General features: G+C 41.0%; 1 protein-coding gene across 1 annotated transcript; it reads right to left on the bottom strand.

Annotated features, from left to right (window-relative positions):
• Positions 1-16689: 16689 nt before the first annotated feature.
• Positions 16690-22262, bottom strand: LOC308405615 (uncharacterized protein). The gene is made up of 3 exons (XM_080896302.1): positions 22147-22262; positions 21435-21895; positions 16690-19220 (listed from the first exon to the last, which is right to left on the bottom strand). The coding sequence occupies exons 2-3, from the start codon at positions 21856-21858 to the stop codon at positions 17836-17838; spliced, it is 1809 nt and encodes a 602-aa protein (XP_080752428.1). The 5' UTR covers positions 21859-21895; positions 22147-22262; the 3' UTR covers positions 16690-17835.
• Between the last annotated feature and the right edge of the window lie 421 nt (positions 22263-22683).

The raw sequence follows: 22683 nt of genomic DNA, 5'->3' as shown, positions 1-22683 counted from the left end.
ATATATTATCAGGAAAGAAATGTTGTAGGAATTTCTAGGCGGAACGAGTCATAAACAGACATCCATCAAAACAAGACAGCTTGAGACAATGTATAATTCTTTGGCAGTATAATTTAATTATTTAATGACTATACCATTCTAATGTCTTCAAATAATGAGGTTGTATGTTCTTTCTGCCTGAATTACTCATAGACAAAGAGAACAATGCAGCATAAACAGGAAACTAACTTCCTCAGGTGACAAATTATTTTTAGGAAAAGCCAGCCAGTGGCTACATTCATGCTTCATGTGGTCCTGGCCTGCTACTCGCTTGAACCAGAATCTTCTCACTTAATTAAATAGTGAATTGCCAAACAAGGGTACAAACAAACAAAAAAATCTGTACAAATGCAGAGCTTTACCAAAAAAAAACAAAAACAAAAAAACACCAGGCAGACAAGCAGACACTGAAATTGTTGACAGAAATTTCTGTATATCTGAGTGGCAATTGATCTTTAAATGCAAGCAGTAGGCTGGCATGTAAACCACTGAATGAATAAAAGGCATTTTAATTAGAGTGATTAGTTAAGGAATCAATGAGCTGGCACTAGCAGAGCTCAGAGGGAGACCTGGGATCAGCTAATGGAGCAGTAGAACTCCAAAGTAAGCTTTTACACCCCTGCTCTGACTACAAACTCCTTTTGTTATTGGCTCGTTTCTGCAAGCGTAATCTCCCGATCCAGAAAGCAAGGGATGTTTTAAAAAGCCACTCAAGTGCCAAATAAAACTTCCAATAAATATTAACAATAATGGATGAAGCTCTGGATGCATTTGGGTTCCCTTCTCCGGTGTGTTTGAGAAACAGAACCAGTGGCTGTTTCTGGCAGAGGAGCCACATATCATTTTTTACATAGTCTATACATAGCAGATCAAGTGTGTTTACCAATCTCTTTGCATATAAACTAGAATATGGAGAGTGGGAGTGTGCTTATTGGCTGTTGCCAGCTGCCATGCAGCCTCCTTGTTGTTTGGTGAAAGTGAGAGTGTGATTTCCCCAGACCCTGCTCCCCAGGGATGCCTGGCTCCCACTGCCATCTCCCCAGAACCCCACCGGTTAAACGGACAGGTCATTGATACACACAGGCGCACACACACCCCCTCTCTGCCTATCTTTCAATCTCCCTTCCCCTAGATAGGCCCCACTCCCACATAAAGGCCACATTTCCCTGGTCATTACTAGTGAGTCAAAGAGAATCTCTCACCTCACTGTATGCACAATAATCAGATCAAACCTGGGATTACCATCATTAGAAATATTGCAGGAGGCGAATCATAAGGAAAAGACTCTGTGAATAATAGCCAACACTGCCAATGAGAGTTGTAATTGTAAATCTGATTCTACCCCTAAACCACACGCTGTAATGAACACCCGGCATTTTTTAAATGACTCAAATTAAATTGATGCCGATTCACCAAGCATGAATGACAGCTCATATGAAGATGTGTGCTGGGAATGAGATATGATGGGGGATCTGAGAATGTGGGTGTGTGGATTTCGGTTGTGTGCGATAGCGCGTGCGGATAGTGGTGGCCCCTGAATGGGGTGTTTAACAGTGGTATTAATAATCTCCATGATCTATGAGCTCGTCTGATGTCAGTCAGCCATTAGAGAGACAGACTCTCTGTGTTCTCCACACCTCGTTTCCTCCCCCTCGCCCGTGTCCCCCCCCCCCCCCCCACCCCGAGATAATTGTGTGTTAATGGGGGAGAAGGGTGGGCGTGAGGGGGATTAGAGCCTGGGGAGGGAGGAATAGAAGGATTATCAGGGAGATGGGTCATTGTTAACAGACAAGATGATTAGGTGCAATGAGTGGCCCTTCCTGGTCACAGAAACAGTGGAAGAGTTGTTTGGCAATAATTAGAGGTCAAACTCTGCACCAGAACTGGAAAAAAATGACAAAGGTGAGTACAAGGCATATCTGAGGCTGTGATAATGAGGGAGTGAAAGGTAATAGTTTGCTTGTGTTCCTGTGAAATGGGGAAATCCAAAGCCAGGTGAGGTAGTCTAAAGCCATTTACAGGTCCTAATCTGGGTGGAATGAGCCGTGAGAGGAAGAAGGAACTAAAGTACACCGACTAACAGGTCTCCCCTGACCCTTCTCCAACTCCCGCTCTCCCAACTCTACTTTTCCTCTTCCTCTCTCCTTCCAAGCCTCCTTTCCACCAATAACATCTACAAAACAAAGTTGCCTGGCATTGACGGGACCCGAGAGGCTGTCAGCAGGAAAGAGAGGGACTCACCCCCAGCCAAGAGAAAGGGGTAAGAAAGGAAATGAGTGTGTGTGTGTGAGAGAGAGAGGGGGGAGAGATGGGAAAGGGGGATGAGGAGACTGAAGCGTTTCTAATTTAAATAAACCCTTTGGCAGACTGAAACTGGCAGCGAGCTTCCCCTTTGCTTGCAAGGAAAAGATGGAGAAGAAAGCAAAAAGGGAAAAAAGGGAGGGCAAAAGGAAAGGAGCGATAGATAGATGGATATTGAGATGTCTCTGTGCTGGTTTGCTTATCCGCATGGGATCGTTAGAGGCCAGAGGAGAGGAAAGGAGAGTGGAGGAATATATAGACTGAAGTGGAATAAGATAGGGAGCTAGAAGAAGCAGAGATAGGACACAAATAATGGGGAAAAACACTGACAAGATACACGGGTTAAGGGAGAGGAGAATAGGAAAGAGCGGTGAAAGTTAGGTAATAGAGGTGTGTGTGTGTGAATAGATGGAGGTACGATCCATCTGTTGGGAAGAGTTCATCCATCCTCCCCCTATTGAAGAAACAGTGAGAAACAAAGAGAATGAAAGAAAGTAAAACAGGGTTTCTCAGCAGTGGGTCCCATCAGTCTCATCTCATCAAAACTTGGCTGAAGTTTTTTGGATGGCTTCCAGCTCCAATCTACTCAAGGCGCCACACTCTTCTCCGTCACACTGTCTCCCCCTGTCTGTCCCTTTGGCTCGTCACAGCAGTGGCCTGCTTACTGGGCTATACGCTCCTAATCGGCTGCCACAGAGAGAGGAGCTGCAGCAATACAGGCTATAATCTAAAGTCTCACTTCTGAACAGCAGAGGATCCCCGTGTTAGTTTGTCTGCTGTTTGTTGTGTTGGACGAGAAATATGTGGCAATAGGAAAACTGCACAGGCAGTGGATGAGAAGGAGAAATGAAAGATCTGAAAAAACCAAAAAGCAGCAAATCAAGTGTTGGCAACATTTTCTGTTCTGATCTAAGGGGATAAGAAAAACACACTTATCCACAATACAGATTTTTCTTAAATAAAGAAAATGTGGTCGTTTTTTTTCTAATGCCCGACTTACTGTTTATAGTTTACCTTACATCATCTGAAGGTCATCTAGATCCCTTTTTTATTTCCCACCACATCACTTAACATAATGTTTGATTAAGGAGCATGCTCATATGCATATAGACTGGCTATTACAGGTATATTACTTGACATGAATGACTTGACATGAATGTTGACAATATATGACAAGATGCGATTACACAGTCCCTGGATTAAAGATGCAGTGTGTGTGTGTGTGTGTGTGTGTGTGTAGGCCCACAGGTAGGGGCAAAGTCTACAGGATAGATGGAAAGGAAGGAGAGAGAAAGAAGGGGAGAAAGACTCCCGACCCCCTCCTTCAAACATACACACCGAGAACTGGCTCCAGCTCCAGCTTCGCTGGAGTGGAGAACCATAAATCTTCATATAGCGGCTGTTTTGATTAATGCAGCCGAGTCGAGCTAGGGGGCTGGACCTATCCCATTACGGCCTAATGGAAGATGGAGCGGCGCTGTCTCCACCACTAGGCCCCTGTCATTTGTTCCACTTTGCAGTCCATTTGGCCGAGAGACTACAAGCCACTCCATCAAAAATATTTTCAGAGTTAATTTCCGCCCGCTTAATTCGCCTTGATTCGGATTGCGTATCGAATGGCAGGATCGATTTTCGCCTGGCGTCTAAATTAAATAAAAGAGAGGGGGGTATACTTTAAGTCTGCATTTTCTTTCTTTTCTCTTTTCCATTCCATTCTTCCACCTCTTTTCCAGCCATCCTTTACCGTCCGCCCGCTCATTCCTTTTTTACGATGCATCTCATTTCCTCTTTTCTCTTAGATTTTGATAGACCCGCGTTTGCGAAGCTGGTGGCGGCGTGGATCTGACTGTAGTTACAGATGAAGGTAGGATGAGTTAGGTTGGATGGATTTACAGGTTTTCCATTCATGGGAAATTCGTTTAAGAAAGAAAGAAAAAGGAACGAACAAAAGAAAGACTCAATGATGTCTCCACAATGTGTAGATCCTGAAGAAGATTAGGAAAACATGAAGTGAAGAAGAATTGGACAGGCCTGCATGAGAAAAGTGGGGTAAATTAGGGGCATCGGGGTATAGAGGGGGTGAAAAATAATAGGGGGGCAAAGTATCAAAAAAGAAATGAAAAGAGGCAAAAAGCACAGTGACAAATTGGTCGAGTGTGTCGTGAATTCCCTTTTAGATTTAAAGCCGCGTGTAGCCTATCGTCATATCTTTCCAGAGTAATTTATTTTCTCATTTCTCTCTCTCTCCCCTCACTACCCTTCTCCCTCTCTGTGTGAATTTATCTGGTAGTCACGTGGCCAGAGGAGGGGGGAAAAAGTCAATAAAAGTCTCTGGCGACAACTGTTTCCCCCCTTGGTCTCTCGTCTCCTTCTTGCATTATCTCTCTTGCTTTGCTTTCTATTTGTTTATTCACTGAAGGTGCTTTGCTCCTCCCTATTTCCTCATCCTTTGCCTGTGTTTCCTGTTTCGGATCCTCTCTCATATCATAGGACTACAAGCCTATACCTATTCCTCTCAAGAGAGGCCTATTGATTTTATTCTTCCACTAACAGCAAGCTCCACACTTTGAAATTACAAAATCAGGAAGCTGTAGAATCCATCTCTCGTATCCACCTCAGAAATATTTCGATAATCATCAGAAAGTTCTCAAAGGCTTACAGGTTGGAGACGAAGGCCGGTGAGTTTTGTCTCAGAGAAATGAATCCACTTTCAGATCCAACTTTAGATCAGCAAAGTAATTAATGTTGAACTAATTTGATTTTATTTTACACTGATAAATTTAGGAGTTCATTTATAGCCCTGAAAGGCAATCTATGGCCAGGCAAAGGGACCACAGTTACCAGTACTTTGATATATCGCAAAATAATTGTCATTCAGCTAAAACATCATCAATCCTTGATTAAAGATCCAAAATCATGTATAAACAGCATATTCATTCATTTATATTTATAGACAGATTTTTATGGTTTTTAAGTCATTTAAAAACTGTGACACAATTAAACTTCACTCACTTTATATTATCTTTAAAATGTGTTAAAGCTCAACTCTTATTAAAAGGTGTGTTTCTCTTTATAAAAGGTGCACTGGCAGATACATTTGTATGAGAATATTTTAAATTCAAATACCAACTTCAAAAAATCTGCTCCATATCAGTCTTGCTTCATAGTTATTGTGTTAAAATACATTTGATCTTTTGCTCAGACTCTTAATATAATATATTATTGACTATAACTGCCAAATACATGTATTAAAAGTCCAATATGTGGCTATGAAGGGAGTAAATCAGTCTATAACAGAAAATTAAATAATTGTAAAACATGCAGGTTCTATGTTATAATGATACACTGCTACATTAAGTTCAAACTAAAGCATTTATGCATGGAAACTACTGTAGGACAAGCTTAAGGCTCGTGCTACTGATGAGCTGAAAGGCTTGATAAGATGGAAAGGTCTCTGTACTCTGGATATCCTTGGGGGGTTTGCACTTCCACAGCAAACAGGACTGATGGCCGACCCACCCAATATGACTTGCTCACTCAGCCCCTCCAATATCGCTGTCTCTATTTCAGTCGCCACATCTGTTATTGTCTGATTCTTAAGAAAAAAGTGGCTGAGCAGAGGATAATGAAATCAAAGCCCAACACACACAGTCAACAAGCCCCAAGAAACACAATGTGTCAATATTAATCTCCCTGACAGAAAGTCGAAATATGGCATCTGTCACACATCATCTTCCCTCTCTCCTGTCTTTCTTTGGAGTGGAAAAAGATGGAAAGGAGGTGGTGCTGGTGAGAGTGAAGACGGGGAAGTTGTTGGAAATTGCAGACATGGACCAGAAAGGGCAAAGGACTATATGGGGTTTCCAAGAAATATTTTGTTTGAGGCATATAAAGTACTGGGAGTGCTTTATGCATGACTTACTGACAAAAATAAAACCTGGAGCATTGTTAGCCTTAAACTTTAAAAACATGAAATTTAGATATAGACAGCTAGTACATTCTCCTGACTGAGTCCTAACTGGAAATATACTCATAATATGGATGAAAAAAAATCATTGTTTCCAGTGATGAAATATGACCTAATATCCAAACGCATACACAATGTTTGTCAACCCTTTAATATTTTCTATATTTCTGCAGAGATATGACCTAAAGCATCCTTAAAGTACAACAAACGAGAAAACCAGAATGTCAGTGATGTAGTGGCTCACCCTGCTCATGATCCATCACAATTCATAGGTTTGTAATTTGTGGACTACAGAAAGAAAGTTCTAAGTTTAGTTATCACTAGTTTGCTGAATTGTTCAAAATGATGAGAATTAAAATCCACTGAGAAGTGAAGGAGGCTCACAAACAGTCATTTCTGTAGCAGGAGTAGCAATTCTTGTGAAACTCCAAATGTGACTTTCCCCTTTAAGTGCAGTTTGGGTGAAGACCCAAACTATGTGAGAAGAAGTGAGTCCTGTGAATTGTAGAGATAATGGCAGATGGATACATTGTCATTACATAATCAAAATATCTGTGTGTGTGTGTGTGTGTGTGGGGGGGGGGGGGGGGGGGGGGATATATTTCAGTACCTTTGTGAAGCAATAAATGCATTTAAATATCTGTCAGTCAGCCCTGGATATAAGATAGCCTTTATGGTTGGTGTGCTCTCATGGACTGCTTATTTCAAATATTTTCAAAAGTCCAAATCTTTCAGCTAGATTACAGGCAGGACTTTGATTTTACATTTCCAAAGCATTATCTTCATTAAAAGCATTAAGGTAAAACACTGTCTTTCTACATGACCAACTTTATTCTTTTTAGTTAAAAGACATTTTCCATTAAAAGGTGCTGGCATATTTCACAATTCATTGCTCCACCATGATACTACAACCACCCCATTTCACAGATGAGCTATTTAAGGTATTTACCTTCCTCCCAACAGAATGTTTCTTATTGGTCTCATTCATTAACATAGTTAAAACAACCTTCCAATTTATTCCTGTGATATTTAGCAAGATGCAGATGGCCAATGATGTTCTTTGCTGCTCAGACTGACTTTATCTTTGAAGCTCATTGTTGTTTAGGGTTCTCCTGATGGGCCACCATAAGCATGATCAAATATGACAGAGGACTTCGGTGGCTTGAATTAGCCTTGTTCCTTTAGTTACCTCTAAAACTATTACACAAGGATCACATACTTCATCCACGCACAGATATGTGATACCGGCTTATTTCCCACATTAAATAAATCAAGACATTTATTTTTTTTCTCTTTAAAAAAAAGCAAACTAGGTACTCTTAATGTAATGTTAATACTTTTTTGAAAACCTAATAACTTCTTTTTTTTGGGGGGGGGGGGGGGGTATGTTTATGCAGGAATTAATACACTCACTATGTAGTACAACTACATATTTAAGGTTAAAAAAAAAGGCTAAAAACACCAAGTCTGTGTGAGACGCAAGCTTTCTGACTGCAGGGCAGAAAAACTAATATTTCTGTTGTAACAAGATGCTTAAGGGCACCGATCACAACACAAGATCTCTTGGTGATGAGATATAAAATGTCCTCCTATATTTCATCAGTTTTCCCATGCTTGAGGTTTCTCCTCCCTTGCACATCCTTTCTTCCATCCTTTATTTATCCTTCAATCATCCAAGGCACTCTCTTCTTTTTCAGCCTGTTATCCCTTTCTCCCACTCACTTCTCCCAGAACACTTTCCTTTCTTTCATTCTCTCTCCATCTGCTTCCTATTCCTCCCACCTCTCCTCTTCCTCCCTCTGTCTTTCTGTCTTTTGGACACTTCTCTTGGTCCTTTCGGTATCCCTCCACCCTGCCTCTACACCCTCTTTTCCCCCTCTTTCCCCTGTGATGAATGAGTCTGTCTGCTGGGTGCAGTTCATATTTACTGAGCAGGGGAGCGCACACTGTCAGTCTCTCTTGCCCTCCACATCTCTATTCCTCCACTAAAGAGACAGAGAGAGCAAGAGGTTACAGTGGGATGAGAGGAGGAGGGAGGCCAATGCAAAGAGATCCACTTCAGCAGTCAGCACGATAGCAGCTGGCCTGGTGGGGACCACGTTAGTATGGACTAGCATAGTTTGTCAATGCTAGCATTTGGCGTCGGAGTGAGAGAGAAATCCCGCGTACCTCTCGACCAAGCTGTCAATGTGGTGATGGTAATAGGGAATAAACAGCGTCTTTCCATCCTTTTATGTGTAACTCAGCAGCCCACTCTCAGTTTTCTCTCCTTCCTTTGTGTGAGCCATGCTTTTAGGCAAAGTGGACTTGAGAGGGAGAGAAGTAAGAGCCGCTACCAGCAGCAGCTTACCAAAGGCCCACAAAATACCTGGTTTCATCTACGCCTACATGCAGCAGTGTGTTGCAGCGAGTCAAACTGTGTGTTTTGACCCGTGTGTTGACCCCTTCATGAATGAGAGGAATGGATGTGGGCCTACCAGAGCCCAAAGGGACAGGCCAAGAGCCGCCGCAAAGCCCTGCAGAGCCACCATCTCTTCCCACACACTGACCTCGGAGGCCAGCCAACACCAAAACCACTGTAGCATGACGACATCAGTGACACGCAGCGCCAACGCGCGCAATGTGTTCCTCTGCCAAATTGACAAAAATATAGACAGTAAATACAAGGAAAATTGGATAGCTCAAATTACATCACAAAAAGAAAATCCTCTCAACTGGACTTTTATAAGATTCAATATGGGGTAATTTAATTCTCAGTCTGCAACCTAAAACACTACCAAGTGTCTGTCAAAGGTGGCTGATTGAAAATGTTTTTGGCCATTTGGCTTTCAGACGGGGAAACCTAAATAAATGTAAGGTTTTACGTTGTCAATTTGTTGATGATTTGCAGTAGATTCTTGGCCATTTTAGTGCTTCTATATCTTCCCTGATAAAATGTAATGTCACTGTAAACATTGAAATAATACAGCTGCATGTTCGAATCCAAGAAGGACAGTGAAAGAGAATGAAGGGAAAATAGAAGCAGGGGAGGAAAAGAGCAGAACGCTGAGAGGGGGGGAAGGAAAGCATCCTGCCATAATCATCTGAATATTAGGGAAAATTGGACATAGGAAAGGCGAAAATTGGATATGGGAAAGATTTCTGAAGAGCAGAGGAAAGCCTGAATGCATCAAATGTGAAAACAATGACGGATATCAAAACGGATGGAAACAAATGCGGGCCCCTGTGGATAAATCACTGCTGTAAAATCTCTTTTAGAGATCCTAAAAGCCATCTTCAGCTGACAAATGAGAAGGTCAGAGGTCTTTCACGGGGAGCGCTGTAAGATGAAGCAGCACTGTTTATGATGAGGGAGGAGGTAAAATGTTACTTTACAATGGAACATAAAACATATTTTCTACATACAGTGCCAACCGCACGCTCACTCCATACGGTAGTTCAAACAAATCGCCTAAACTTCTGAGCAGGAGACATTTCCTGAGCTCACTCATTCCCCGAAGCATCCTTTCCACAGCTATCCATTTCCCCCTGGTGTCTCAAGAGAGGAACTACTGCCATTTCAAAAGGTGGTCTCTTTGGGGAGAAATCTTCAGCCAGCTCGCCCGGTCTAAGACTGGTGTAGGCCTCAAACTGTGACGCATCCAGCTGTCACTCAACTGGGGATAAGATACGCATAACACTGTATGGAAAGGGTAAAGAGTAACACCATTATTTATCAGGACCCATTCTCTCCCATCCTGTGTTTGTGTGCTCCATCGCTCCCCCCACCACTTTCTCATCCCTGGATCATATTTGTCCATCTGCCTGCCACGCCGATGGAACATTCCAAAAATGGCTGCTGTGCAATCTATCTCAATTTTCCAAATCTATTAACTTTCTTTGTGTGGCCTGCCTCTCCTCGAGCCCGATCTTTAAAAACCGTGGATGTTCAACAATTATGATAACTGCAACAGGGGGAATTAGAGAATCCACCCATTCATCTCTCTGCCCCTCCTCCACACAGACATGACGCAGCTAAATGAAAAATGGACACGCTTTAAGAAGTATTGATTCCAGCTTTAAACAAAGGTACAGTCAATATTATTTACTCCTAAATATATCTTTGTTATCTGTGCTGGAATCGTAGTTACTACTCTGTCCCTGTAATTGCGGACATAAAAATAATAGACCAATTCCCACTGAATTGATCGAGACAGGTTTGGTTGCGGCCCGTGTCCTAGTGATGCATATCCTGGGTGTAAATGAACGTGAACAAGGTTTTCCTCTGATGACTGCCTTACTAGAGGTAGATATACACACATATTTATATATAACAATCCAAATAGGAAATAAAGTGAAAAAGACACAAAGCAATGCATTTTACGCATCTGAAAGATATAAATGGAGCTTTTCTTTTCTATGCATTGTTTCAGAATATGTTTCCCTCTCACAGAGCTTTGTCATTTATTAAGTTTATCATTTATTTTTTTCCTACTAAACATTCCATTAGGCCCACTGGGTTTTTTTTTTCTCATGTTCAAAATATACTTTTGTTTTGGGCTTTTAAATCAGATGTCTTGTGTGCCCTATAATAAGCCCTATAATAATCTAGCATTTCTAACTGGCAAAACAGGCCTTTATTATGCTAGTCTGTTAATCTTTTGCAGATATAATCATCATAATCAAATCCTTTGCATTCAGTGACTGTCTGAACTCGAGACCCATGGACAACATCAAGTTCTACATTTCCTACTGTGAGATGCTCAGCTGGGCCTTTAATGCAGTTACACCTTTAGGTCTGTCACCATCCGTGTGCCGTCTTACCACTGTGTCACCTCACACATAGAATAAATCCCACAGCCTGTCATGCACCTTGCAGTGATAAGGCATTTTCTCTGGTATTTTCATGCGAATATACTTTCAACTCCTGCACCTTTCTATCGTTTTTTGTAAACACACTCATGAGGTTTGTGTCACCAGGAACTATAGATATTACCTGTACAATGGGAGCAATGTAGTTACCACTATTCCCAATACCATGCTATACCTGGTGACAGCAACTCCTCAAAACAAACTGGGCATGTGTGATTTCCCAGAAACGACATGAAAACGAGAAACATTCTTCTTCTTGTTTCTTATAGCCTGTTGATCTGTTTTTACATACTGCTCAGCACCTTTCTGGTTTCCTACACAACAAACATCAAATATCAGTGCTGGCATTTAGTCCTTTGGTATTTGCAAAAATAAAAACCCTCTTTCATTTCAGGAAACTGATTTTTTTCTCTTAGGTGTTTTTATTTTAGATGAAAGTTAAAACCTTGTGATGGTGAAGTTATAAAGAACTGCTTGGAGACTGAACATTTTAATAATTCAGCTCTGCTTTTTATTGTAGTGCAACAATAGTGGCAGCATTAGGAGTTTTTTTCTCAATCTGGGTCTGAGAGGCCAGACAAATTACAGCATTCAAATCTTACTGTTCAGAAAATAATAACTTTGTGTTGACCAGCACAATACAACTACTCTGTTTGAAAAGGGATTTAGATGAGGAGTTGCATGAGTGTACATGGTTTACTTGTAATGAATGGTTTGAAAAGGTATCAAATGTGATTGTATGAGTTCTCCTGAACTTGATTGACTGTTTGCTACAGCAGGAACTATAACAAAAAATAAGCAGAAATGGCAAAACGAAAGCTGAATCTTGAAAACAACCCTGCTCTGATCTGAACAAATAAAAAAAAGATATTCCAATGAGAGTTCCAATTGTTTAAAGCTTAAAATACCTTATCATACATCTAGCTGAAAGACAAGGATCAGTAAAAGATTATGTATGAAGCAACTTACCAATGTTGCTTTCCACTGCCTCAGCTTGTGGTGTCACCTCATAGAGTCCAGTTAAGCATGCATCAGTATCTTCCTTAACAAATGCCTCCAAGCCTTTAAATTCCCAATACCCAAACTTTGTTAAAAGGTACGTTTCATGCATCTCGGTTTCTGCTGGCACCTCTTTGAATTGTTTACAGTTAACATTATTCCAGCCTGAGCTCTCTTGTTCACTCCTCAGCTCTCCTTTATATTTAGTACAGTGTGATTCTAGCTCATTTTGCAGACTTGACAAAGTTGTTATTAATGGTGTGTACTTCACTGCACTGTAAAGTATTCTTTTCAGTGCAAGATAATGTCTGTCATTCTCCCAAAGTGTGTAATGTTTTTTTAGAACTGCTTGGAGGCAATCCTGGTCAACATACCTCAGTTTTTGTGGGATTGAAAACTGTAGTTTTGGTTTTGGGTCAATAAATGATTTTGGGGAACAGAATCTCGCCAAAGATCTGCCTCATTTCCTGCAGTCTCCGGCTTATAATGGCAGTCTTGTATGTCTTTGAATTCTGCATGGTGTTTGCAATCTGACTGCAGATCTGTCTTAGCAAGCTTGGTCATCTTACCAGCTGCCTTCTCATCAGTGTAGACAAAAATAACTGCAGTGTACAGACATTTAATGTCATATATTAACCTAAAAAGGGATTTTATTATTATGTCATTGTAATGTAAAGTAAATGCTTACATTATTACAAAGAGTAGTACTGAGGTATATCATAAACAGGACCGACTCAAACTGAACTTCTGTGGCTTGTTACTTAATGCCTAAATCCCATGAGGTTTCAGTCTCTGAGGTTTTTGTTTGCTGAGATTATTTTCAGTGTTTCTACATCATCTGTGTAGTTCTGAAAGCAGAAGTGTGAACTAAAAACATATCAAATGAAAATATGTCACATCCCCTCGCTTCATTTTAAATACAAAGGGAAAGTTATTGATTATATGACAAACTGAAGAGGCCAATTTAAGCATATGATGCTCAACAGCACAGTCTTGGACATGTCTTGGAGGCAATCCTGGCCGGCATACCTTCTTTTCACAGCTGACAATCTGACATATCATAGCAGGAAAAGCACAGGTGTATTAACAGTGGTGCATGCCACTTAATGGGTAGCCGTGGTTTATGCATACTAGATTAAGGTCATTTTAAGGACCTAACGCAAATGCCTACTTCAAATGCCTGTACTGTGAAAAGGTCTTGAGCCATCCCTGATTTCTAGATAGTCTGCTTTCAAGGAGCCAGACTTTGTGAGTTTTTTAAAAGTGGCCTCGATTTATAGTTTTCCAGGCTTTCTACAGGTCCTTTAATGTTGGTCTTTGGATTTGATTGCTTTTTCACTCATTTTCAGTTGACTCCTTGCACCTGACCATTTTACGAGGCATGTCTTGTTTGTTAATCCACTTAATGCTGACATATTCAAGCATATAATTGGGGCTCAACAAGGTAACCCTGGATTCTCCCTCTGCACTAGGCCAAGACTGGGGCCTTCCTACCTACCTTTTTCACTCACTATGTGCTTACACATCACTCTGCATGTAATCATTAGTCATTATTAATCTTGGGCTCTCTTCCATAGTGTGTATTTGGGCCTGTCTTTCTCCCCTAGCCCTCAACCAGTCGTGGCAAATGTCTGCCTTTCTCTGAGCTTGGTTCTGCTGAAGGTTTCTTCCTGTTAAAAGTGAGTTTTTCCCTCCCACTGTCACTACGTGCTTGCTCAAAGAGGGTCATTTGATTGTTGGGGTTGCAATATAAAGCCCCTTGATTGCTGTTGTGATTGACACTAAATAAAAAGAAAAAAGGGGGATGAACGAGTATTTTGTCTATGCATAACAGACAACCTAGCAAAGAACCAAAAAATGCCAAAGACAACACAGACTGGAAAAAAGTCGTGTTTTTTACATCAGCATGTTGATTCCCAAAGAGCTATTAGCCAACAACTTTAGGGGCTGGTCTACCTACATCAGATGAACACTTTCTATAAGTCATGCCCTTAATAGGTAAAGCTCCAGCAACACAGGACCTGAGAGATAAATCTGGCTATTCAATTGATCTGTTTTCTTGTCAGAAATGGTCTCAGTGGATGTGTAGCTGTCACAAAGCCATTCTTAAACAAGCATTTTCTCTGCTACACTGAAGAAAATGCTCCAGTATGCCAAATCACACTAGAACTGGACTGAAAATTAGGTGCAATAGGTCTTATGGAGTGGAGTTAATCCAGTTTAGAAAAATTATGGTTTAAATCATCTCAGGTCCAGAGAAAGTTGGGAGAAAAGTACAACAGCCATCTAATGTCTACAGCTATCTGCAATCCACAGTGGAGGCATCTATTACTTTACATGGACGTGTTTTCAGCTAACGTTAGCTTATAAAAGCCAGCTTGTCTATCTACCAATTTTGCAATACATAACACATTTGGTTATGAAAATATTTTTTTCTGGTTAATAATTTTTATATTTTGTTTGTATTTTAAATTAGATTATATGAATAGAAATGTGGATTAAAGGTATTAAATGCTACTTTTCTCAGCAATAAAACTGATAGACTTAACTTCACATAAAACTAAACCCACTTAACTGACCTACTGCGTCATTCACTATATTGCTTATTACTCCGGACTTGGTTTTTTGGTTTTCCTTGAACCTTTAATGATGGGTGCAGTACTTCGTACATACCTAAAATGAACTCGCATCTGGACACGGTATTCTTGAGCCTGGTTATTGAAGCTGGAATATCTCGGAAGGAGCGTCATTTCACTTGTAAGCTACACTGGCTTGTGTTATTGTTTTTTATCCAAACTCTACCTGCCGGAGCTCTCGGCTAAGCGGAAAAGGAAGCGGTCGTTTTAAATTCCCTCCAGCACCGCAGAGGCGTGGCGTTTATGTTGAACACTTGAAGGTTGGTGGAGAAAAGCACAAACTTACTTTAGTTTCACATTATATGAGAAGATTATAGAGATTAATGACAGAAAAAAAAAACATTATGACGCATAAACTTGCACATGAAAACCCTTAAATATGAATTATTTACTGAGCATTTTACTGATTGCTGTGGATCGGTCTTCCAGGCAGCTACGTTTGTGGTGGACAGATGCTATAAGATAAAAAGACAATATTAACCGAAAATAATATTATGTTATGCAATGTATTCCGGAGAAGTGCGGATTTTAATGCAGGGGTGGATTTGTGGTCTAACATTTATTCACCTGTTTTCACTTTGGTAAATAAAAATAACAAAAGTTCATCTGCACTAAATCCTGCCTCTGCCCCACTTAAAGTGCCTCTATAATGTACTTTAAAAACAGCGAGCACTGACCAAAGTGCTGAACATAAAATAAGAAAAAATATCAAAATAAATATAAATACTAAAAATAAAAATACAGTAAACAAATAGAACACTAACATCAAAAATAAAATGCAAATAAATTTAACATTTCTATACTGGGTTAAAAGACAAACTGAAAAGGTGGATCTTTGATCGCTTGAGGAGGCCTTTCTAATTTGTAATGGCAATGCGTTCCACAATTTGTCTTTTTTAGGGGCATATAAACCTGCGTATCATCTGCATATAAATGGAAAGCAATTTTTTGCCTTCTAAAAAAAAAGGGGAGAAAAGCAGAGGTCCAAGTATTGATCTCTGTGGTACCCCACATGAGACTAGAGCTGGGGAGGATCTAAAATCTGAAAGGCTGACACAAAATGTTCTCTCAGCCAGGTAAGACCTAAATCACTTCAGAGCAGTACCATGAATGCCTACACAGTGTACCAAGAATCATAGTAAAATATTGTGATCCACTGTGTCAAAGGCAACTGTTAAGTCTCGGAGAACCAAGATCACATGATCCCCTATTTGTAGCCAGGAGGACGTCGTTAACAACTGTAAGCAATGCAGATTTGGTGCTATGCAGAGATTTAAAACCAGACTGAAAAATCTCAAGGACATTATTTTCATTTAAAAAGGTTTTCAGCTGATTATATGTAATTTTCTCCAGAATTTTAGAGAAAAAGGAAGCTTGGAAATAGGCCTAAAATTTGATAAAACAGAGGGACCCAGGCTAGTTTTCTAAAGCAGAGGCTGAACTATAGCATGCTTCAAAATTTTAGGAAAAATACCAGATGAGAAACTGGTAATAACAATAACAAGAATGAATAGCCCAAGAGTAGAAACGACCTCTTTAAATAATTGAAGTAGAACAACATCAGTAGGGGAACCTGAGGGCTTCAGATGACTAACAACCTCATAGAATAAAGAGAAAGTTACAGGCTTAAACTGGTAGAAAACAGCACAGCAAGAAACAGGGACTGAAGGGTCAAGAGCAGGTGGTGTTTTCTGAGCCCTGGTGTTATTCACCTTTTCCACAAAGAAATTCAGAAATTTCTTACATACCTCAGAGGAAGCTTCAATACAGTCAGACTGAGGAACATTCAACTAAAACCAAAAAAAATGTCTTAAATAACATTAGCACAACAAATTATTCTCAAAATTCTTTTAATTTTATTAAGATTGGTGGGACAAGTGGCTGCCCACACAACATTGCAGTATAAGGATAAAAGAAACTGTATTAAGGCATTAAAATGCAAGACTGATTTAATAATAATCCAACTGTACAGGAAGAATATCCAGAATTTTTGTATGTGTCCTACATGCACAATAAGTTTTCAAGAATATAATCATCTCCCAAAATAATTACACAATTCTGGCCAATTAATTAGCCAGCTACTAAAAAAAAAATAACAGTCTACACTCTTACTTCTACTTCTGCTTATTATTTTTAAGGTGGTGAAGTAATTAGATTCCTTCTTTTTTCAGTGCAAAAAAACCAACCTAACATAACCCATTTACTGCCAAGTCGGGGGGGGGAGGAGGCAAAAACACCAATCATAAGCTAATTCTGCATTTGTAAGATGATCTGTTCTGCGTGTGTTAGGTTGATGCTAGATCTCACACGTGACTCAGTGTTAATGCATTCGTCACATAAACTGACTCAACTTCACTTTATTTACACACAAACATTCAGACAAACATGCAGCTTAAAGCGCTTCACACAGCAAAACCAAAACGACACAGAATGACATTAAAACCATTCACAACATTAATTATATAAATTATAGACAATAAAATATAATACTAAAAATAAATATATAAAAGCAATAAATACAGGGATACACCTTGCACTTCAAACTTTCATTGATGTATTACAGATAATTTAGTAATCAACAAGTGGAAGAACAAAAACAATCCATTAGCAGAATTTCATATGATTTGTTCAAGCTATCTTTATAGTGTTTTGCAAAAACAGATTATTGTTGCGACAGTGCCGTTAAAAGAAAAACTACTGGCAACCACCAGTTCTACCCAGCAGCCTCCTTGTAGATGGACCTATGCTATACATTTGAAAATACTAGATGATTTTCAGAAATGCTGACCTCTGACCTTTACATCAAGCTCACTGAGATTTGAACTTAGGTTTTTACACAAACTTGGTTCCCCACGCCGCTCCAGCAGCGTGACAACAGCCTTTTACTTTTGATGGGTAAAAAATGTCATGCATTACATTTACAGGTAAGAGTTTGCTTTAACACATTCATTTAAAAAAACCAAACAAAAACAGACTGGGTAGTGTACTTTTACTTGCAACTTAAAGTCAGCACTGTCCTATTTACAATCTTCTCTTTAAAGCTTAGCGGCATTTGGCAACGTGACCGGAAAGATGGTGAGAGCGGGCAAACCTGCGGAGGCATTTAGGGCAAGAATACGGCTTCTCGCCCGTGTGAGTTAACATGTGAGTTTTCAAATGGCCCGACAGGCGAAAGCTTTTCCCACATTCTTGACATGTGTAGGGGCGCAGGTTAGTGTGACTCCTCCTGTGCTTCCCCAGATCACCAGATGAAGTGTAACAGCGGTGGCACTCGGGACATTCAAAGGGCTTTTCCCCAGAGTGTATCCGTTTGTGTTTCACCAAGTCACCGGACTGTGTGAAACTCTTATCGCATTCAGTACATTTGTAGGGTCTCTCACCAGTGTGGGTGCGTTGGTGATTTCTTAAATGGGCAAGGCGAATGAACCTACTGCCGCAGACAGTGCAGTGGTAAGGCCTTTCACCAGTGTGTGTTCGTAAGTGTATTTTTAAAGCGCCAAGATCTCCGATCTTCAACCCGCAGTCTCCGCACTGATGAGCTTTCTCGTTGGTATGAAGTTTAGTGTGAACCCTCAGGTTTCTCTGAGTGTTAAAATTTTTCCCGCACACATTGCAGTGGAAGGGTCTTTCACTTGAATGTGTCCTCAGGTGTAGATCCAGGCTAGACTTCAATCCAAACTCCTTTCCACATTCCGAGCAGGAATATTCCTTCTTGCCAGAGTGTGTGGTTAAATGGCACTTAAGATGGTGGGACCTTAAAAAGGCTTTCTCACACACCTGACATTTGTAGGGCTTCTCCCCTGTGTGTATTTTCATGTGTTGTCGCCAGCCGCTGCGCTCTACAAACCTCCTGCCGCAATCCTTGCAGACAAACGGCCGGTCGCCTGTGTGGGTGCGCATGTGGTCTTCCAGGCTTTGAGGTGTGCGCACTTTCTTACCACATTCTGGACACTCCACACCAGTGTCCAGACAGATTGGTTTATCTTCAGGCTCCGTGCTATCTAGTTCATGACACAAATGAGGTCCTTGACCCCAGGTAGTTTTGAAACTCTTCCCACAATCAGCACAACTGAGATATCCTCCTCTAGTAACCACAGACATGTTGTGCCAGCGCTGACAGTGATTTTTTAGGTTCTTCAGGTACTGGAAGCTGCGAGCACAGGTTGGGCAAGGGTGAAGCCTGCGGGGAGGGGCAGAAGGGTGGACTTCACGTACGTGGACCCTGAGGTGTACTTTAGAGTTAAAGGTACTGCTGCATGCACTGCAGCTGTATTTGGGGATGAGATTTAGTGTGCGGCTTGAGAAGCACGTGTTGAGTTTCGCAAGGTACTGTTTCTGATGGACCCACTTAACATGCTTCTCCAGGAAGTCCAAGTCAGTAAAGGAGACAGTGCAGTGCGGACATGGAAAAAACTCAGATGACGACTCTACATAGGAGTGACAAAAAAATAGACAGGAGTCACATCAAGCAAAGGTAAGAATGTATGATTAGACTTTTCCTGTTACAGTAATAGGAAACTCTCTTGATTTATAATAAAGACATTTAAGCTGTGTCACCCAATTTGCACCCAATTTTTGTTTTTAAAGTTATTAAAGATGTATGCTGTAAGATAATTCCACTCTTGAAAAAGAGCAGTTCAAATAAATAATTTAAAGCCCTAAATTCATGCCCATGATGAGACTATGTAAACTTCTGACTATAACTACAGTGGGGCAAAAAAGTATTTAGTCAGCCACCGATTGTGCAAGTTCCCCCACCTAAAATCATGACAGAGGTCAGTAATTTGCACCAGAGGTACACTTCAACTGTGAGAGACAGAATGTGAAAAAAAAAATCCATGAATCCACATGGTAGGATTTGTAAAGAATTTATTCGTAAATCAGGGTGGAAAATAAGTATTTGGTCAATAACAAAAATACAACTCAATACTTTGTAACATAACCTTTGTTGGCAATAACAGAGGTCAAACGTTTACTATAGGTCTTTACCAGGTTTGCACACACAGTAGCTGGTATTTTGGCCCATTCCTCCATGCAGATCTTCTCGAGAGCAGTGATGTTTTGGGGCTGTCGCCGAGCAACACGGACTTTCAACTCCCGCCACAGATTTTCTATGGGGTTGAGGTCTGGAGACTGGCTAGGCCACTCCAGGACTTTCAAATGCTTCTTACGGAGCCACTCCTTTGTTGCCCGGGTGGTGTGTTTTGGATCATTGTCATGTTGGAAGACCCAGCCTCGTTTCATCTTCAAAGTTCTCACTGATGGAAGGAGGTTTTGGCTCAAAATCTCACGATACATGGCCCCATTCATTCTGTCCTTAACACGGATCAGTCGTCCTGTCCCCTTGGCAGAAAAACAGCCCCATAGCATGATGTTTCCACCCCCATGCTTCACAGTAGGTATGGTGTTCTTGGGATGCAACTCAGTATTCTTCGTCCTCCAAACACGACGAGTTGAGTTTATACCAAAAAGTTCTACTTTGGTTTCATCTGACCACATGACATTCTCCCAATCCTCTGCTGTATCATCCATGTGCTCTCTGGCAAACTTCAGACGGGCCTGGACATGCACTGGCTTCAGCAGCGGAACACGTCTGGCACTGCGGGATTTGATTCCCTGCCGTTGTAGTGTGTTACTGATGGTGACCTTTGTTACTTTGGTCCCAGCTCTCTGCAGGTCATTCACCAGGTCCCCCCGTGTGGTTCTGGGATCTTTGCTCACCGTTCTCATGATCATTTTGACCCCACGGGATGAGATCTTGCGTGGAGCCCCAGATCGTGGGAGATTATCAGTGGTCTTGTATGTCTTCCATTTTCTGATGATTGCTCCCACAGTTGATTTTTTTCACACCAAGCTGCTTGCCTATTGTAGATTCACTCTTCCCAGTCTGGTGCAGGTCTACAATACTTTTCCTGGTGTCCTTCGAAAGCTCTTTGGTCTTGGCCATGGCGGAGTTTGGAGTCTGACTGTTTGAGGCTGTGGACAGGTGTCATTTATACAGATGATGGGTTCAAACAGGTGCCATTCATACAGGTAACGAGTGGGGGACAGAAAAGCGTCTTACAGAAGATGTTACAGGTCTGTGAGAGCCAGAGATTTTCCTTGTTTGAGGTGACCAAATACTTATTTTCCACCCTGATTTACGAATAAATTCTTTACAAATCCTACCATGTGAATTCATGGATTTTTTTTTCACATTCTGTCTCTCACAGTTGAAGTGTACCTCTGGTGCAAATTACTGACCTCTGTCATCATTTTAAGTGGGGGAACTTGCACAATCGGTGGCTGACTAAATACTTTTTTGCCCCACTGTATATATTCAGTGGCTGGATCTGGATTTTTTTAATGTAATGTAGTTTTTGGTCAGAATCTTTCCATTTTCTTGTCTTGCTATTCCCTTCAATGAGGGTGTCTAGCTTAAGGATCACTAACAGTGCTCCTGTTATTTCTTAACTTTTTTTAAAACATATGTATTTAACCCTCAGCTGATTAAAAAAATGTAAATGCAGATACACCTCTAGAGCTTGCATTAATGTGTTTCTTATACATACTTTTCAAGCTAAAACTGGCTATTTGTAAAATTTGGAAAAGGTGAATAACAACTAAAAGCAAAAAGACCCAGACTTAAGGCCGGTCTCTACCTCTGCAAGCCTCCTCCTCTCCCTCTTCAAACCCCTCTCGGGCGCTGCTTGCATCCTCCACCTCTTCTTCACTCTCTCTCTCTTCTTTGACCCACGACTCCGGCTCCTCCTTGACAGCAGCTTCAGTGAATTCATAATGTGGTGGATGGTAGGAGTCAAACTCCTCCTTTATGTGTCCTTGTGAAATATAAGCATCTGTAATAGTGTCAGGCTTAGTGTCTTCTGTGCCTTCACTGTGCTCCTCGCTGATCTCCTGCGAATGTGGCTCCTCCTTTATCTGGATATTGAGGCCGTGCCCATTAGTGTATACTTCACTGAAGCCTTCCTCGCCATCACTCCCCTGCTCTAATTTATGCTCAGCTTTAATAGTGACCGCATCGCTTTGTGTCTCTTCTGTCTTTGCCTCCCCTTTTGTGGATTTCATCTTCACGTAATCACCATTAGGGTTTCGTCGTGGCGTGCTGTGGAGCAGAGGAAAACACCGTTATGTCGAATATCTCGATGGACACTTAGATTTAAAAAGGCAGTCCGAAAAACACAGGGAACAGAAGCAAGCGTCATCTAAATATTCCCTGACTCTGGTTATCTGATCTTTGTTAGCTCATATTAGCTAAGAAGCATTAGCCTAGCAATAGGCTAACGCCGTTTACTTTCCTACAGCTGTGCAACTGTCACCGTTTCGCTTATATTCCGCCACAAAGAAGAGACTCACAGTGTTAAATCGGGCGCTTAAGCCGCAGCAGCTTCTTCACATTTAAGCGACCATTTACTGGCAGCCTGCATCAGTTATAAATGGATAAAAACACAGGAAGAGCACCGCACACTTCCTCTGGTGCTGGCCAACCAGAGCACACCAGCCTTGTTTACCTTGAACCCGCTTTTAAAGTGACAGCTACAAAAAACAAGCGTCACAACAAATCACGCCATCCTGCATCATAACTTATCTGTCATGCTATACGTGATGTAGATGGGTTAAGAAAGATAAAAAAGAAAAAGAAAAACTACAAAAAGAAAAATATCCTCAGTTTTAACAAATTCTCACTGGTCAATTCGTTAAGTTCACCTTGATAATACTGCGTTACAACCTCCTTTGTCCTAATTATTCATGGTATAGAATCAACAAAGTTTTGGGAACATTACATATTGACATGAGAGCATTACACAGTTGCTGTAGATTTGTCAGATACATATCCTTGATGGCAAGTGGTTATTTGATTTGCTGTTGCCTTGAATGCCAAAGCAGGGCCAG

Source organism: Rhamphochromis sp. 'chilingali' (assembly GCF_963969265.1).
Source record: "Rhamphochromis sp. 'chilingali' genome assembly, chromosome: 11".
Taxonomy (NCBI): domain Eukaryota; kingdom Metazoa; phylum Chordata; class Actinopteri; order Cichliformes; family Cichlidae; genus Rhamphochromis; species Rhamphochromis sp. 'chilingali'.
The sequence above is the reverse complement of the archived record's forward strand: the minus strand, read 5'-3'. Positions and strand labels throughout refer to the sequence as shown.

Bases quoted from the DNA above. Each gene is read 5' to 3' on its own strand.
- LOC308405615 (XM_080896302.1), bottom strand. From the start codon at position 21,858: ATGAAATCCACAAAAGGGGAGGCAAAGACAGAAGAGACACAAAGCGAT. The intron at 19,221-21,434 runs GTAGAGACCGGC...ACTCCTATGTAG, and splicing joins AGAGGAGGAGGCTTGCAGAG to AGTCGTCATCTGAGTTTTTT.